Source organism: Aulonocara sp. 'chitande type north' Nkhata Bay, linkage group LG15, assembly GCF_057382095.1.
Source record: "Aulonocara sp. 'chitande type north' Nkhata Bay isolate Kocher_YH1m ecotype deep benthic linkage group LG15, A_spYH_male_GT1.1, whole genome shotgun sequence".
Classification (NCBI taxonomy): domain Eukaryota; kingdom Metazoa; phylum Chordata; class Actinopteri; order Cichliformes; family Cichlidae; genus Aulonocara; species Aulonocara sp. 'chitande type north' Nkhata Bay.
Window position 1 is genome coordinate 7879785 of NC_141358.1, and position 18493 is coordinate 7898277.

At 40.3% G+C, this 18493-nt stretch overlaps 1 protein-coding gene across 2 annotated transcripts; it reads left to right on the forward strand.

Annotated features, from left to right (window-relative positions):
• The first annotated feature begins 423 nt into the window (after positions 1-423).
• vegfab (vascular endothelial growth factor Ab) lies at positions 424-16652 on the forward strand. 2 transcript variants are annotated; one of them, XM_086263749.1, is made up of 8 exons: positions 424-1067; positions 3113-3155; positions 4676-4872; positions 5310-5386; positions 8091-8123; positions 12209-12283; positions 14076-14219; positions 15106-16652. In XM_086263749.1, the coding sequence occupies exons 1-8, from the start codon at positions 1014-1016 to the stop codon at positions 15125-15127; spliced, it is 645 nt and encodes a 214-aa protein (XP_086119875.1). In that variant the 5' UTR covers positions 424-1013; the 3' UTR covers positions 15128-16652. The 2 variants fall into 2 exon arrangements, with proteins under 2 accessions (XP_086119875.1, XP_086119876.1); XM_086263750.1 differs by lacking the exon at positions 12209-12283.
• Positions 16653-18493: the final 1841 nt, after the last annotated feature.

The window sequence follows — 18493 nt, forward strand, 5'->3', positions numbered from 1 at the left end:
CTTCATTCAGGGTTTTTTGTTTTGTTTTTTGTTTGTTTGTTTTTCCAAAGTGACTTTTACGTATTCTTTTTTTTTTTTTTTACATGGAAGGCGTTTTACCGACTTTAAAATATATTTTTCAAGGCAGCTGTGGCCAAGAGGGGAAACGAAGTTTCATGAAATGTCACATAACAGTTCTACAACGATATTTTAAAGGATGGATTGGTCATAATGTAGAACAGAGGACAGATACAACAACGCAGATATAATGATATAAAACTGATCATGTGTCTATTTTATATATAACCCCTTTGTAAATCTTGCCTATTTGCCTATATGCAATATTACACATGTATAAGATCACTTTTTTTCTTTTTTGGTGGGGGCATTCTGGGCTCCTATTAGCGCAGAGCTCTATAGGACACACCTACCAGATCATTCACTTCCTTCGTACCGCGATCTCTCCACACTATACGACAGACAGAAGAGGACGCACTAAGACAAGAGCCGAGTGATGATACCGGGTTAAAGATAAATCAGCCAGAGCTAAAGAGACAAAAGTTTCTCGCCACGATTAAACTGACACCGCGGTTTTCTTTTCCACTGAATATCATCCTCGTCCACGGCTTCAAGTTTCAAATGGACAGACACTTGGAGACGCCTGGCTCAACAAGCATGGGATTATTTCTGTAATGTGGATTGCTACTCCCTTGCAAGAAAATAAAGATCTGCTGCGGAACAATGTGAGACGTTGTGCATCTTGGATTCTCGTGTTTCTGGATATCTTGAAAATAATTGGCAACAGTTGAGACAAAAAGAAGAAGTAGTTAACACGCGAAGGATTGTATCCTTGGGACCAGCATGGATTTGCTTTTACAACCTCCTGCCCTTTCAGAGAAGTTTTAGCCGGTCCTCTTGTATATTGTCGTACTTGTGAACTTCATGCTTGAGAACAAAAAGCCACATTTGGCCTGCTGATTTTATTTTTTTCTAAACAAAGATCGTCTGCCCCCTTGGATTGGATTTCAAACACCATGAACTTTATTGACAGTTTGACACTATTATTTTTGACGCTGTCAGCTGTCAAGGTGAGTGTCCCCGGACAGCAAACTGACCCATAGAGAACAAATTTAAAAGAAAAAAAAAGATCACATCTATTGAGCCATGTAGGGACTGCTCATTAATGTGTAGCTTGTCCTTGTCTTTCCTCTAGCTAGGTCACCGCTCGTGTTTAAACAAGCTCAAATGTTTTGTGGCTTTTTTTTTTTTTTTTTTTTGAGGAGATTTAAACAGCCATTACGCAAAAGTGGCGTTGTATAAACATAACCCACACACACTCGGCGGGTGTTGCGAGCCTTTTTTTATCCTGTAAATCTACGCTAAGTGTTTATTTCTTTTATTAAAACGCAGAAAAATCATCTTAAGTTTGGCGTTGGCTGACTGCAGGCCTGCTCTAAAAAACCACCTTGGAGATATTATTACGCTTTAAAGGCGCAGTGGCTCCATTCTGATTTAGGACTTGTGAGCAGGTTCACTACCGGCATTCTGGCTTTTTCTGCTACAAGACGCGGCTCCAGTTCTCAAACTGGAATTCAACCCTTGATTCCAGTAGTGACCGAACGTTAGTCATCCCCCTCAAACCGAGATTAATCAGCCGATCTAGCGGCGGGATTGTAATGGCGCTTTAGTGCCCACTGTAAATCGTTTTTATATAATCATTAATCAACTGCTGGTATGGCTTTGAGCAAAGGTTTCAAGGTGAAAAAAAATACAACCTCAGTAGGAGGCTGCGCGTTTTCCTGTAACATGATTGGACTTTCTTGTAACACCACTTTCAAAAGAGCCCATTGCTTCCTTTTGGTTTCCGGCGGCAACACAGCTCCTCTCGCGAGCATCTCAGCCCCAGCATAATAAAAGCACTAGCAGGCTGGAGTCCGGTGAAGTGTTCATTGAACTAACTGGATCACTTAATGACAGTTAGGCCTCTCAATCAACACTGGACTGCACGCGGGTGAAGGCTAAAATGCTCGTCTATAAGCCGGCATGTATCATCACTCGGTTTAAGAGCCGGTGCTGGCAGCTTGACACCCATACATTAATGTATAGTGCGCTTTTTGGGGGGGCTGGGGTCTCTCAGCCCACAAGGTTGGACCCTCTCACGCCACCAGAAGGGGGTGGGGCCTGCTAACAAACCGACCTTCTTCATTTTTTTCCTCTCCTTTCTTTCTTTTCTTTTCCCCCTCCTCCTCCTCTTTCCTCCTCCTTTCTCCTTTCATTAAGAAACAGAAAAGAGTTTCTTATCGCCAAATGCCGGCTCACTCGGCACAGGCCGTATCTCATGCAACATTGGTGAGATATTGCGTGAGTTGCGCGTGCTCCTATGTGAAAAAAAAAATGGGAGAGGGAAGGGTTGTGCGCGCGCGCGTGTGTGAAGACGAGACGGCATTGTGCGTAACGAACGAATGGAAAGTTGCCAAAAAAAAAAATCCTTTGTGGCCCAACTGGTGTGGTGACAGCTACCCCCCTGTGAGGGGAAAGTAGCAGGCTGAAATTCTTGCCGGCTTTAATGGCAGCGGTTATTAATCCGTGCTGCCTGGAGGCAGTGGAGCAGCACAACAATAAAGGTCTAGTAACTGAAACTAAACAGCCAATCCTGAAGTTTATGAAGTTTGGTCACGTTAATGTGGCTGAACTTAGGTCAGATGGTTTGACACGCTGTGCCTCCGATCAAACATTTGCCCATATACGGCCTCCCTCACCACATATACATATAAGTTATAATTAGACTAGGAGCAGGCTGATTAAGGAATTGTATCTTCGGGTGTTTTATTTTGAAAAACTGCTACCCCTCGGATGAACAGCTGATGTTCTATAGAACCTTATTGTTATTAGTGTTAAAAGCTTATGAATATTTAAACCCTTAAAATGTGATTGCAGTCTATACCGTGTGTAGGTTGGCCTGTGATAAGAGGCATGTTTGTGTGGTTTTCATGTTTCAACAGCGATGTCATAATGTAAATATGTCTTTGGCACAACTGTGGATAAGTAAGGGGCATGGAGAGGGTTATGCTAAGTTCTTGCACAATCTACTGTAACTAACGGCGTGCTTTTTTTTATTTCTTTTTTCTTGCAGAGTGCCCACATACCGAGGGAAACAGAAAGAGGTCCACATAACGGTAGGTGTCCTACAGGGCACCGTGGGAATACAGTCTGTGCTGGACTCCCTGGTTGGCTAAAAGCCAATAAAACAAAGGGCTGGTTTGAATTTCACCTTGACATTAAAGGCAAATTATTGCCTCCTAGTGGACAAAATTGTCATTTGACCCTATGGAGAGTCATCCGGGACCATGACTCTCTTTTTTTTTTTTTTTTTTTTTAAGCTAAAGAAAATGAGCTGTTTCATCTCTAAATCTTACCGTTGGACACGTTCATGTTGAACAGCATTCCTCCTCGTTTGAGGTTAAGCTGGTGAAATGTTATAGAGACCAGAGTCTTTTATAGAAAGGAATGTCACCCTCTTGGCCTTAAGTTTAGTTTTGCACAATCCCAGCATTGCCCAACATAAATTGGACAATCAGAAGCTGAACTTCGTGATGTTGCTCAGGCCCAGCATGTTTGGTTTGGCTTCCCAGAGGGTTCTCAGACTGGGGTTGTTTTAGGTCCAGCAATGCTCTGAGTGATGTTCTGGAGGTATTGCTGGTCTGTGTGCTAACATCTTTCTCAAGAGCAGAACTCCTGCAAAGACTCAGTGACAGGAGGTTGGTGTGTGGGGGGGAAATAGACTGAAGGTGAAAAGCACACAACAGGCTATTAGTTTACAGCTTTAGGCAATATGGATACAAAAAATTGGGTGACATTCAAGACCAGAGAATATTCAGTGCAGGTGATGACGTCAGACAGCAGTGACTCCGAGTCAGGGTGCATCTACCCTAGGGGATACTTCTATAGTTAACATGGATATTTGGAAAGATGCTGAGATAATAACCTAAAAGTTTGACCTGTAGATGGCAATAGCGGTAAAGACTACCAATGAGACTGAAGGATATCGCTGACTGACATATGAAGGGGTGGTAAATACATTTGAGGGTCACACATATGTGGATAGGGTTTGTTAACATAAAGTAACAGATAAACTGTTAATACTGTGATTTAGAGGTGAGATGGGCAAATGAACAGCTGAAAAAGTAAGCCAATATGGGTAAAAAAGTTGATACTGTTCTCTAAACGATGAATGGTAAGCTAAAAGTAATTGCACAGATTAATTGGTAAGCTGAGAGTAGTCCGGATCTAATTAGCTCAAATAAACAAGAGCTGGTGTTGATGAAGGGGTTCTTGAGTCTATCTGAGAGGCCTTTGGTGAAGCTGGAGGGTTGGTAACGTCACTCCTGAAGTGAAAAGTGAAAGGGGTTGGAAACACAACATAGAGGAGTACTTGTTAATTTCAGTGAGGAATTACATAAGTGTGTAAAAGTAGGTCAGTCCAGTCTGTATTTGATGGTAGACACCGAGCGCTACTCGATGGAATAATACAACATAAAACGTGTGTGTGCATGTTTATGTGTATAGTGTTTGTTGTGAGCCTGCCAATTTTCTTTATTCACATCTCCATTTAGGTGTGTGTGTTCAGGAGTGACTCACTTATACTATGGCTCCTCTGCCATTTTCTAACTGTGTGCACTGTTACTCTGTCTCCCAGTGATCCCTCTGATGGAGGTGTACAACAAGAGTTTGTGTCAACCTCGGGAGCTTTTGGTGGAAATTCTGCAGGAGTATCCAGATGAGGTGGAGCACATCTTCATCCCGTCATGCGTCGTTTTAACACGCTGTGCCGGCTGCTGCAACGACGAGATGCTGCAGTGCACGCCGACATCCACTTATAACGTTACAATGGAGGTCAGCAACGTTATTTGGAGCAGTAATACTTGTGTTTTTATATTGTTTTTTCTTCTTTGGCAGTTATGCCAAAGAAGGATATGTCTGTATCCTAAATATGGACACTTATTCAGTTTATTTTTGCCCAAACGTCAAGCTAAGAAGGTGCACAGGCTTTACAAGTGTCTGTCCGACCAGCCCAGGGCCCTCATGGTACTTAGCATAAAAAAGCCCCTTCAGCCTGTCCAAGTGCACATAGCTCAAAGGCTGCTTAGGTGTGACCTTTGAGCACTGAACCCTATTGTAGCATGCAAAAGCTGTGCATTTGGATCCATTCGGATCTGCCTTTTCTATTATATTACTACCCTGACTTTAACTTGAGGAACAATGAAGGACACTGGATATTTAGAAATACGACACACCAACGTGTATTTCTTATTTTTCTCTTTCTTTTACAGATTAAAAGAATTAATCCCAGGAGGCAAAAAAATGATATTTTCATGAGTTTTACAGAACACAGCGCATGCGAGTGTAGGTAAGAAACCCTGAACACACACACACACACATACTCACATCCACACAAAGCACAGCCAAACATCACTGCAGGCAAATCAACGTGCCTTTGTGGAGCAGAGTGGAAGTTGGCCAAGCACGCCATGTGAAGTTATTGTTTGAAGTTTTCATCTGACACATTCACCAGATGTGTATCACCTAAATCCATATCTTATCTTTGCTTCTTTCACTTCGCTGATTCTAAAAAGACCCGAGCAGGTTTGAACACATCACAGCAGACATTCACAATGCTGCTTACATTCATCTTGGTTCCATCGAGTACAATGCCCTCTAAAGCATTGTTTGCAATTGCGACAAGGAGATCGCTCCTCGGTCCATAGTTTAGATATAGGTCTGTGAGATAAGTGTTATAAAGTGGCATTTTGCATTTTACTGGGGCAATATGGTGCTGCAAAAACAGCACTGTATTATTGTTCGAACGATGTGCACTGCAGATTCTGTCCATCTCAGACCCTTCCCTGTGCAAATTACCCCAGCTTCTGCCATGTATGCAAAGGCTCTGCATCAGTGGAAACTAGGTATATATGGCTTCTATTCAGAGGCTTTTATTCAGTGTTATATTTAGATGTGGCCTTGTCTTAGGTTTGATGGTTCACAAGTTGTCTCTGGACCCTCTCACAGACTGCCCAGAGACAAGGTTAACTGTGACTGAAATTACCACGGATCCAGTCAGTTTGCTGTTTTGCTTTGACTGGCAGAAATAGGTGAAACAAGTAACATTATCAACATCAAATGATGTCCCTCTTGTGGCCTAGCATCAACAAACACTATATAATCACTTTTTCTTGTCACCTTTTTTGCTGTTTCTTGTTGGACATGTGTAGTTTTCCATACTCGTGACATTATGATGGCAGATTTGAGCTCTGTGTCATGAATTAGTAAACCTTGACAGAGCGTCAAGGTTTACTAATCCTCCCACGTTTCAGGAAACCCTGACAATAAAGCAAACATTGCAAGTATGAGTATTGGCCAAAGGCCGAGTTGAATAGCTCTTCTTTTTTTTTTAAACTGTATCTCACGTTGAAGCCACTTGTCCATCAAACTTCCGAATTTGGGCAAAATATCCACAGGGAATTAGTTCTGCATGTCTGCAGCAGTGACGTCCTAGTTCACCATTTACTTGAAGCTATAAACCTTTAAGACACCTTTATAAAAATTTAGATGGTGCTATGAATCCATTTAGTTCTATTTTAAAATTATGACTTAACTATTACAGGAACTGCTTTATAGCTATTAAGTCGCTGGGAAACTGATATATATATATATATATATATATATATATATATATATATATATATATATATATATATATATATATATATATATATAGATATAGATATAGATATAGATATATATATATATATATATATATATATATATATAGATATAGATATATATAGATATATATAGATATATATAGATATATATATATATATATATATATATATATATATATATATATATAGATATATATATATATATATAGATATATATATATAGATATATATAGATATAGATATATATATATATATATATATAGATATATATATATATATATATATATTGTACATTAAAGGGTTGGTTGATAGCTTTTGGTTTTGTTAAGTTTACAACCCTTCTGGGAATCATCTGCACCTAGATCTCTTTTTACATCAGTGGGTCATTGTTTATGACTGCACATCAAAAGCTACATTGTCACTGAACAATCGCTGATGGTGCTGACGCTACATTTTAGCAAATGCTCACCACTTGGACTGACTGCATTTGATGTGATTGACCAGTAGAATTCAGACATATGTAAATGAGAAAGCTTTGCCAGCATATTTATAACCTACAGGTACAGACATACCTACTCTAAAAACCTGATCAGCATGCCCCTGGTTTGGAGAGGCAGACCCCTCTGGAAAAAAGCTGCTCAGTCCTATACTTTGTGTTTTTGTGACTGGTGCTTAAAACACTTTAGCTATATGGCAGTATGAACTCTAGCTATAACCCAGTGTAAGTATTTAAAGGGTCTATCCTCCAGTATAGGGTTGGCTTTAGTACAGTTTTGTTCTTGTAACTACTCAACTTTTAAATTAAAACTAGACGTTTAGCTTGTAATTGGGTAGTTTTACTGTGTTGCTACTTGAAGTAAAGAATTTGTATCCTAATGTACAGTATATGTAAACACATATACTGTCATGCGTTCTCCATCCTGTGCAGACTTGCTGTACTACTATGTAAAGCAGAAACTTGGCAAGTGGTCTATTACCTTGCAGGAAACATTGTTTCCTAAGACTTTGGAATAACTATTGCCTCCAGATATGCCAGCAACTCCACACTGTTATTGGCTGGGAAGTGAAGCAAACCTGTCAAAATGTGTTTGTAGTTGTGTGTATGTGTTTTGTGTGGATCCATCAATGAATATAATCCAAGAACTGCAAAATTTCCCAATAAATTGAATTCACTTGCCAGTTGCAGATGCCAGATACTTGAAAAGAAACTAGATTTATCATAGGTTCTGGTAAAGGACGGTGACGCAATGTGATGTGAAAAGATTCATGTGATTCCACCCATGATGATAATAAGCCCCGAGTCCCTGATGATCTTGATAAGCATCTGTTTACCGGGATACAGTTGCATGCTGTGATCTAATGTCATGTTGTTTTGTTTCTGCCTTTCAGGTTAAAGAATGAAGTGACAGAAAAGAAAGAAAAGTGAGTACAGCGCTCTTTCTGCATGGAGATTGTGATTTGGGTGGAAAACAATAGGGACTTGAGATTTGATCTTTTTCCGGTTTTGCCTTGCCAACAAACAATCATTTGTCTGCAACTCTCAGCCTTCCCAAATTATACTATAGTCCCTTTTGAACATAAATGATGTGCCTGTTATTTTCCCACTCCCACTTCCTCCTTTTTTCTTTCTTTAATATAAAAAAAGAAAGACAAAAACACAGATAGAAAAGCCAAAAGCAATAACATGTCATCAAAACCTCAGTGAACAAGCAACATGAGATCGTCCTATAGTGAGCACAAATTAACATGCTGCTGTCAGATAATAAACATTGGGAATACCAGCTAATCCCGCTCAGGTCAATGAGTGACACTTGATGAGTTCATTGCACTTGCAAACCTGTCCTTTACACCTTTCCCACCTTTTCTATCTCATCTGCATTCGTCTCCCTCGTCTCTGCTGTGTAGATGCCACTTGACTTCTGCAACTTTGGTTTCTGACTCCTCTGATATAGATAACAGTGTTTTTGAAGATCTGTTAAACTTTTGTGTTTAGAGTCCTATCTTAAGAGGGCCTCCCTTTGAATACTACAGAAGTCAGTGTGCTAAGGGTCATTAAACTCTTTAATCCTCTTTCTGTGAGTAGCCGTTGATATTTTTCCATTGTGGGGTTGTTGTTTTGGTTTTATGTCAGGTCGTCTGTCATATAGATAAGGGGTAGCTGCGTGATCTTCTTGAACTTTGCTTTAACTGTTTTTGCGAGTGTGGCTTTGGTGGGGTGTTACTTTAGGGTAACAGTTCATGTTCTTGTTTCTGATATTTTGATTCATGTTGGCTAACCTCTCTAAGGCAAGAGTCTCAAAGTCTGTTAGGATGACTCATTATGTTGAGGTTGTGAAATTAGTTAATTATCAACGTCTCTGCAGAAATTGTGTGGATTTTACATTTGAAACACGTCTGCTTCATTCTGTTACACAGACCTAGATGCTGTATTTATCAATCAGTCCTAAATGGGGCTTAGTTAGCCCCATTTATGACTTCTGCAGTCTGTGATCCAGATACATCCCTGAATCAAAATGTTATTTTTAGCCATGCTCACAGTGATAGCAATGACAGATTCTTTTCAGTTTGCCAGTCCATCCGCAGTTTTCCCTGAACTAAAAATTCTCTACAATTATTAGCGCATTTTGTACAAGAAAACAGTGATCGTTTCAATATTAATCATGACTTTGGTTATCCCCCAACTTGTTCTCTATTACATTCATGTTTAGGTGGGGAAAAAACAACTAGTGGGTGGACAGTCTTGAATGTTGCACACATCCATTGAGTGGTGATGGTCTGCAGAAAATAATTTGATCCCTTCCAATCATTCATAAAGCGCCATCAATATCACCCGCTTTGGATTATGAATACGTATTTGCAAAACTAACAACATACCACCACCAGCCGCGGCTGGGCATAGTGCTAATTGGCAAATGTTATCATGCTAATACACTAAACCAAGGCTAAATAGCCTTTTACCTAGCTACACATCAACATGTTAGCATTGTCATTGTGAGCAAGTTACCATGCTGATGTTGCATTTAGCTCAAAGCACTGCTGTGCTAAAGTTAAACCTAAATGTGCTGCTAGCATGGCTGCAGCCTTCCTTCCCAGTCATTTTCATAAAATGAAATTTGGTTTGCCCATCAATAAGGTAGCTAGGTGTCAAGTGCAGAGTGGACACATGTGGAAAGAGACGTGTAAAATAAGGAAAGATTCAGTCAAATGAGAATCCAATTCTAATAATAGTCTAAAAATCTAAAATTCTTTGACAGACTGCACTACCAACAGCAGCAAAACCTTCAAGAAAAACATCTGTCATACTAAAAAGAGGGCAACTTTATTTTTAAGGTCACCCACTGAACATAAGTTTAAAAAAAGCACCTATGTGACTGAATAATGGAGTGACATCAGGTTATGTGCTTTGATATGACCTGAGGTCACAGGACTATACAGCTCTGTGAAAAATGAAGTTTTCACGGGACTTTATACGGTCCTGTGAAAAACTAAGTACACCCTTTTTGCTTCCACAATGATTAAAAGAGTAAATAGCAGCCAAGCGCTGATAATGAAATGTACTTGGTTAACTGATAATAATTTAATCGAGTATATTTGCTGATTATCAATTAACTGATAATCGATTAATTAATATCTCTTTAAAAGTAAAGTTTTGGCAGTTTTCTGGTCTGGAACATTCAGCTGTGTGTTAACACAATGCCACAATCTTCCCAGGAGTGGACGTCCGAGTCAGCTCAACCCAAGGTCTGACCCTGCAATGCTCAGAGAAACTACAGACTCTACAGGCCTCAGTTAGCATGTTAAATGTATGGCTTGTTTGGAAGGCTGCCAGGAAAAAGCATCTTCACTCTAAAAAGACAATGGCAGCACGGCTTAGGTCTGCAAAGTTGCATCTGAACAAACCACAAGACTTCTGGAACGATGTCCTTTGGACAGATGAGACCAAAGTGGAGACGTTTGGCCATAATGCACAGCACCACATTTGGGGAAAACAAGCACAACATATCGGCAAAAGCATCTTATATCGACTATCAGCCACAGTGGTAGAGGGATGATAATTTGGGTTTGTTTTCTAGCCAAAGGACCTGGGCACCTTGCAGTCATTGAGTCGGCCATGAACACCTCTATATACCAAAGTATTCTAGAGACCGTGTGAGGCCATCTGTCCGACAACCAAAGCTTGGTCCTAACTGGGTCATACAACAAGTCAAATCTCCAACAGAATGGCTTTAAAAGGAAAGGTGCTGCAATGGCCTAGTCAGACCTCAACCTGATCGAAATCCTGTGGAGGGGCATTGGAGCTGTGCATAAATGAATTCCCGCAAACATGGATGAACTGGAGAATCGCTGTGAAGAAAAGTGGACCAAAATTTCTCCAGAACGATGTGTGAGACTGAAAGTCTTACAGAAAATAACCGCTTTAAGATATTGCTGCTAAAAATTGTTCGACAAGCTCTTGTATCATGGGGTGCACTTAGTTTTTACCAGGACTACATAGAGTCCTGTTAAAACTTTCTTTTTCACATCACTGTGAGTCTGACACTGCAGTTGTATCACGTCTTCTGTGCATGATACAATTGCAACGCTTCTATTTATTTCTTATTCCTCCTAATATTTATAATATTTTATATTTTTTCTTACTTAGAAAGTAGAATTAATGTACTGTATATATGCTAGCCATAAATACCAATAGATACTTGTAATCATGTTTTTGCTGTTACGTCTAACTAACAAAAAGTTTCCAGCATAATTAAATATACCTTGTGCAGCGGAATTATATCTGACTCAGCTCGTTATAAATAATGCATATGAAATCCAGCCTATACACCAGGTGCATGCTTTGTAAGCACACACTGGCCTGTTCTCATTGTGCTGCAGTTTGTAACAAGTCGAGTCAGTGATAAAGAGTTGGCCCGAATAGACTAAAAGATGCGGTTTTGGTAAAGTCCAATTTTTTTTGTATTCAGATCATCTGGGAAACTTCCACCCACCATAACCTACAAAGAACAATATGCTTTCACTCTCTGCAGAGTCATTGTACTTATTATTTAAACATATATACATATCTTTTGAGCCCAGTTTTGGGCAGTGAAGGAACTTAGTCTCGGAATATGCGATATTAATCATATTCACACAGTGAGCTGCTTTACTCTGGCTGTTTTTTGAGAAAGAGGATATAAGTTGTTGTCTTGCTTTCTAAAAGCGTTATTTGTAGGTCATTTAACTCATGATGGAGTTACTTTCTCACTACGCTCATTCATTTCACATCATATCTCATCGTATTAATTGGGTCCAGAGAGCCTTGTGTGAAGTTAGAATCCCATATAAGCCAATCAGTAACAAAAATTAAAACTCTTAGCTAATAAAATGATATACATATTTTTTTAAAAACCAAAAACATTGCGATCAATTCATGTTGGCTTAAGCAATTATCATTCAGAGATTTAAGCACGTCACTCTCATCAGTCTCTCAGGCATCTCTCTGCCTTGTTCTCCTGTCTCTCTTGCAGAAAATCCCGGACAGGCAAGAATAAAGGCCAAAAGAGAAAACGAAAGAAAAACCCTGAAAATACAATTCATGATGCGTATGTCAGCTCTGCCTTCTCCACCTACCTGCACCTGAGTGTTGCGCTTCTTATAATTAAGCTAATCTGGGAGGAGTTATTTTGCCCCTTTTAATTTGTACCATTTAATTTGCTTATCGGCCCTATCGATTAGCATGTTGCTTCCGTGTGGTGTCCAAACTTTGTCTTGTCATCCATGTCCTAAATATTCAGAATCTTAGACTGTATATAAAAGACATACACAGTTTTTAGGTTTCAGGAACTTCCACTGTGGAAGTTTTTCAAACCTGTATTCTTTCTTCTGGCCAGCAGGGGAATTTTTAGCTATCCAGCTTCTTAGTCAGATCCGTTCCTCGCTCGTTTGAACAAACCGCGATGGCAAAAAAGAAGTCTTTGCTAACGAATGGGTAATTCATATTGGCTGTGTCCACCTTTTATCTACAGTCTATGTTCAGGATATTAGACTATGCCCTGTTTGCCGATGTGTTTTGCGAAGGTAGCTTCAGTTAAATTTTGAGTGATAACTAGGGGGTACTTCAGACCACATACCAACTTGCAAGGAATAAACATTAACCTCAAAATCTCCAACTAATCTCCTAGTAATATAACCGAGGCAATGGTTGACTGATGTTCGAGACGAGATACAGCATTGTATCATAAAACCGACAAAAACCTAGGGTTCAAATTGGCTGTGGCTTCTTGTCAGATAGCTCTTTTTATTATTGATAATGTCCACGTTTAAAGGAGTTCAAATAAACAGATCTTAGATCAGCTGCTAGCTGTAACATGAACCTCCTGTCTACTGACACTGATCTCAGATCCACCAGCATGGCTTTGCCAACCGGCTCATACTGTTCTGGTATCTGTGCTGGGATCACCAGGGTTGTAATCATAGTCCCGTCTTCAGTGTTGAGTCTGTGCTGCTTTGCTGTGTCTCGTACCCGTCTCCTTTCCCCACTTTGTTCTTTTCATCTTTACAAACAGTTTTTTGTTTGGTTTTTTTGCTGTCCTGTGCTTAATGCTGGTACTTTTCATGTTATGTGAAGATATGAGTGATGCTATCTATTGCTTTTTTTTCAGCAAATTGTTTAGCAAGGACTGTTTTTTTATTTCTTTGTTTGCCTGCTTTTGTGTCTGAAACCATAAAAAACTAATATTTTATTCAAAAGTAATATAACGAGATCATGTTTCTTCAGTGTTCATACTGTGAAGAGATTCCTGTCTGTATTTTCACTTGTAATTTGTATATTAAGATGTCAATGAAGTATCTGGGGCTTCACACCTGCTGAGAATTGTAATTCAGATGACTTTCAGCCTTTGTTTTGATTTCATGTCTCTCTGTGGGAAACCTAGTCCTCGGCTTTCCTTCAATAAAATGAAATCTTTCCTAACAGTGCATCAAACAGACCCTCGAGTCTTCTTTATCACGAGTTTAGAGTGACAGTGAGAAGTGCGCTGTCACTGACCCGCACTTTAAAGCCATATATTGCTTTGTGATGCATGAACTGGTCTCGAGCTTCGCTAACTGCATGTCTAACACATATCGTTCATTCAGGAGAGGTCGAATCAGCTAGGCAAGGATGGGGGTAGGGAGCAGGTTTATTTCTACTGCTTGACTTTCTGCCTGCTCTGAGGGATCCTGTGAGCAATACTATACAACTGTCACATGCACAAATTGGCAGTGGCTCGGAGGAGCAAACTGGAGCATATGAAAGGGTTGACCCAAGGGTGACCTTTCTTATGGGTGATAACGGTGCACTGTGATAATCTGCCTTTCCTTCTTCCTCCCCATCTCCTTGTGTTGTCTGTCCAGTGTTTGTGAGCCGTGTTGTGATCAGTGCTCAGAGAGGAGAAAGCGTTTGTTTGTACAGGACCCTGCAACCTGCCGGTGCTCCTGCAAACACACAGACGAATACTGTAAAGAACGCCAGCTAGAGCTCAACGAGAGGACCTGCAAGTAAGTAACATCGGCAAAGTGGTTCACCCATTTGTTGGACTAAACGGAAAACCTGTGTGGAATTTATAGTAATGCAACCAACTTAAGATCCAAATATAGTTCGGTCAGATGACATCGGTAGCAAACAGGCTCTAGTCACAACATCCCTGTTAGACTCCACTATGGAGGCTTTTGCAGGTTCTCTTCATATTCAGTCGCGTGACTACTATAGCTTCTAGTACAACTATAAACTACTGTAATCTAATGTACTAGCACTGGAACATGGTTTGCATACAAAATTGTATGCTGTTTCTTGTAGTCTTACAGTCTTTTAAATGCAAAAACAGTACATAAAATCATAGACTGCATTTATAGCAACTGAGATGCCAGTAACCGGTTTGCGTACTACCAATTTGAAGGTTCAAGTGAGGAATTTTGGGTCATTTGAGGAACTGCAGTTTCTGGATAAATATATGTTGAACTGGCAAAGTCTGCAGTCTGCAGAAATTTGTTTCAATGCCCTTTTCATTGTTTTAAACTATGATTATTTCAAAAAGCTGCATCCCTGCTTGCCCAGGACCAAGCGGCAAATTGACTTAATTATTAATTCACTAGCTGGGACCACACCCTTATGTAGATGTGACAGCATATGGGGTTTGGGGTAGGCCTACTGGGCCAGACAGATCCCCAGATAGTACTGAGAGGTGAATGAATCGGAACAGCTTATAGTACAGTAGGGCATAGATGGAGAACTGGAAGGGGAGTTTATGAGATAAGTTATCTCCAAATAAATGCCACCTTGCCTGCATTTGTGTGAGCAAGACAAAAGAATTAAAAATAGGCTGATTTTGCTGTTCCCTATAAACATTTATTGCGCTTATGATCATTTCTCTTTCTTCTTGTTTAGATGTGACAAGCCAAGAAGATGAGAGAAGTGGGGGCACCAGATGTACAAGATGAAGGAATATATTAGAGATACTTCACAGCACGCACTTTTTGACCTTTGAACTGTAAGCTCTTCTTTTCTGTGGAAAGCATTCCCCATGGACCGAAACAGAACAAAAAGAAGGACTGAACTGAAATTTCCTCCCACTGTATATCTGTGTGTACATAGACCACATTTAAAGAGAGAAAAAAAAGAATATACAGAATTGTTGCTGCTACTGTAATAACTAAGCCCATGATTCGTCTAAAAGCAAAATAGGAGCTATGTGGTTTTGCATTTCTAGCAGGCTTGCAGTGCAGGTGTAGTCTTATCGTCAGATCATTGTGTACAATTACTCCACTGGATACGAGTCTACTGTGGTTGTGTTTCAATCATAACATGCGAAACCTCTCAATCTAATATATATTTAACTGCTAAAACAGCAGGCAGGACTGAAGAGGACGTGGGTGTCTTTTTTTTTTTTTTAAGCGATGGATGGACCTTTCTCAGACGACGTTTTGCCTTTTTTCTCCTCGTGATATCACTTCCTTCCCTCTGAAGACTTTGCAGCACTGACCTGTGCTTACATGGGTCACGTCTGTGATCAGAGGAGACTCTGAAGTGCCATATACTTTTAAAGGGATACTGGTCATCGATATAGAGTTTGTATGTATTGCTATGTCCTACAAGAAAACCACTGTATGATTGATTCCATTTGAAAACTGTGCCTCACGAAAGAGTACTGCTTTTTAAATTATTTTTGTTTGCATTGTTTCAGGAGTCTGTCAACTGTCGACGTAGTTTTCTTCAATGTTGAACTCAATACAGAATCCAGTGATTATACAGCTTCTCTAAACCTGTACATAGTTAATATCTCTCTCTAATAGTTCATTCTAGATAATTTATGTTATAGAGTATTTTTCAGTATTCAGTCTACCCATATTTAATTTGGTCTATTTATGTATGCAGTGTTATGTACCTGTGGCTGTCCTATCTCCCCATGTGTAAGGTCACTGATGGCTACTCTCGTTTCTACGAAGCAAAATAAGCAACAACAAAAAAATCATAAATGATTTTAACATTCCCAAATAGATCATTTGTACTGATAACACCTCCTCCTTTTCAACCCGTCTCATCTAAGGGCGTGGGTACTCTGTAGAATTTCAACTTGTGTGTGTGTGTGTGTGTGTGTGTGTGTAAGAGTTAATGTCTATATGAGTGATTGAATGGGATACATCTGTGTGAAGTAAGTATTTAAGTATTTAAGTAAGTAGCGGATGTTTGTTTTGTACACGGCCCAAGATGCAAATATAAAAAACTACTGCTCGCAGCTCAGTATACAATACTACAACACTACCACCGTTTTCAAATCTGGATAACAATCTGCATCTTTCTGCCATCAATCTTAGAGCCCTAATTATTAGATCCCTTTGTCTCTTCTTCACTATTAACATGTTTTCTTTGTCTGTGTAAACAGTAAAGCATATTTATTTTCAAATCATATTGTTTTATAAAAAATAAGAAAAGGGTTGCTGTGTTGTGAATGCTGTGTTTTTCGGAAATTTAATTGGGCAGCGGTGTTCTTCTGTTTTTGTGCGGCAAAGTGACATTCGCACATCTAATAATAATGAAAGAAAGCCGAAGAGACGAATAAGAAACTCCTGCACATAAATATATATATTTTTTATGAGAGACCGATATTCAGTTCAATGAATAAAATGCCACCTTAAAGCACCATGCAATATCTTCATTTGTTAAATCTGAGTATAGACGGCTGCAGTGGGGAAGTAATTATTCAATTCACTGCTGAATTTGTAAGTTGTGCTCACTTCCAAAGAAATGAACAGTCTCTAATATTTAATGGTAGAGAGAGTTTCTTGTAGTTGGTCACCAGGTTTGTACACGTCTAAGGAGGGATGTTGGCCCACTCCTCTTTACAGAAACTCTCTAAGCTTCAGCTCCCACCACATTTTTTTCTGGCTGGGCCATTCCACAACTTTAATGTGCTTCTTCTTGGCCACTTTTTTGTTTTGTTTTTTTATTGTTTTGCTGGAAGACCCTTCCAGACCCATCTTCAGTGTTCTAGCTAAAGGAACAAGGTTCTCATCCAATAATTTATGGTCCATTGGCCCACTCCGGGTCAGGGACGAGACCCTGCCCCAAGTGGAGGAGTTTAAGTATTTCGAGGTCTTGTTCACGAGTGATGGGAGAAGGGAGCGGGAGATCGACAGACGGATTGGTGCCAGTACAGCGTCCGCACCACTGCAGCCGCTGTACCGGTCTGTTGTGGTGAAGAGAGAGCTGAGTGAAGTGAAGCTCTCAATTTACCGGTCAATCTACGCCACTACCCTCACCTATGGTCACGAGCTGTGGGTAGTGACCGAAAGCACGAGATCGCCATTACAAGCAGCAGAAATGGGTTTCTTCCTAAGGGTGACTGGCCTCTCCCTTAGAGATAGGGTGAGAAGTTCAGCCATTCAGGAGGGGCTCAGTGTAGAACCGCTGCTCCTCCACATCGAAAGGAGCCAGTTGAGGTGGTTCGGGCATCTGACGAGGATGCATCCTGGGCGAGGTTTTCTGGGCATGTCCCACCGGGAGGAAGCCCAGGACACACTGGACACGCTGGAGAGATTATGTCTCTCGAATGGCCTGGGAACGCCTTGGTGTTCCCCCGGATAAGCTGGAGGAGGTGGCTGGGGAGAGGGAGGTCTGGGCTTCTCTGCTTGGGCTGCTGCCCGTGCGACCTGGCCCTGGATAAGCGGAAGAAAATGGATAGATGGATGGACCCTCAATGCAGTAAAATTGTCCTGTAGCCTTAGCAGGAAAAACAGCCCAAACCATAATGTTTCCACCTCCGTGTTTGACAGCGGGGATGGTGTTCTTTGGGTCGTACTCTGCATTTCTGACACGGCAGGTCGTTGATGCCAAAGAGCTGCATTTATGTTTCACCTGACCACAACACTTTCTCCCAAGCCGTGTCTGAATCTCTGATTAAAGAGATTACAGAGACCAAATACTTATCTCGCTCAGTGACATGCAAGTCAGTGTGAGAGTTTTACGTAAGGTGTTTTTCTGGGGTTTTGGTTGATATTCTGTCTCTTTACATTAAAAATGAAACTACCATAAAAATTGCAGACTGTTCATTTATTTTGAAGTGAGCAAATGTACAAATTCTGCAGGACATCAAATAATTCATTCCTCCAACTGTCTATCAGAGCGCAGAAGAGAATGACACTTAATTTGTGTTGATTTGTGTGATTAACAGTAAAGGCAAGATAAATGTGCTTTTTTATGCAGGTTATGGTGAGACAAATCTGGGATACATTATACTCACTCTGCAGTAGTTGGTGTGATCATGCATACCTTGTTT

What these genes read in the sequence shown, in the direction of transcription:
- vegfab (XM_086263749.1), top strand. Translation starts at nt 1,014, where the DNA reads ATGAACTTTATTGACAGTTTGACACTATTATTTTTGACGCTGTCAGCT. An exon ending in GTGACAGAAAAGAAAGAAAA is followed by an intron (nt 8,124 to 12,208) that starts GTGAGTACAGCG and finishes TCTCTCTTGCAG; the next exon opens with AAAATCCCGGACAGGCAAGA. An exon ending in GAAAATACAATTCATGATGC is followed by an intron (nt 12,284 to 14,075) that starts GTATGTCAGCTC and finishes TTGTCTGTCCAG; the next exon opens with TGTTTGTGAGCCGTGTTGTG.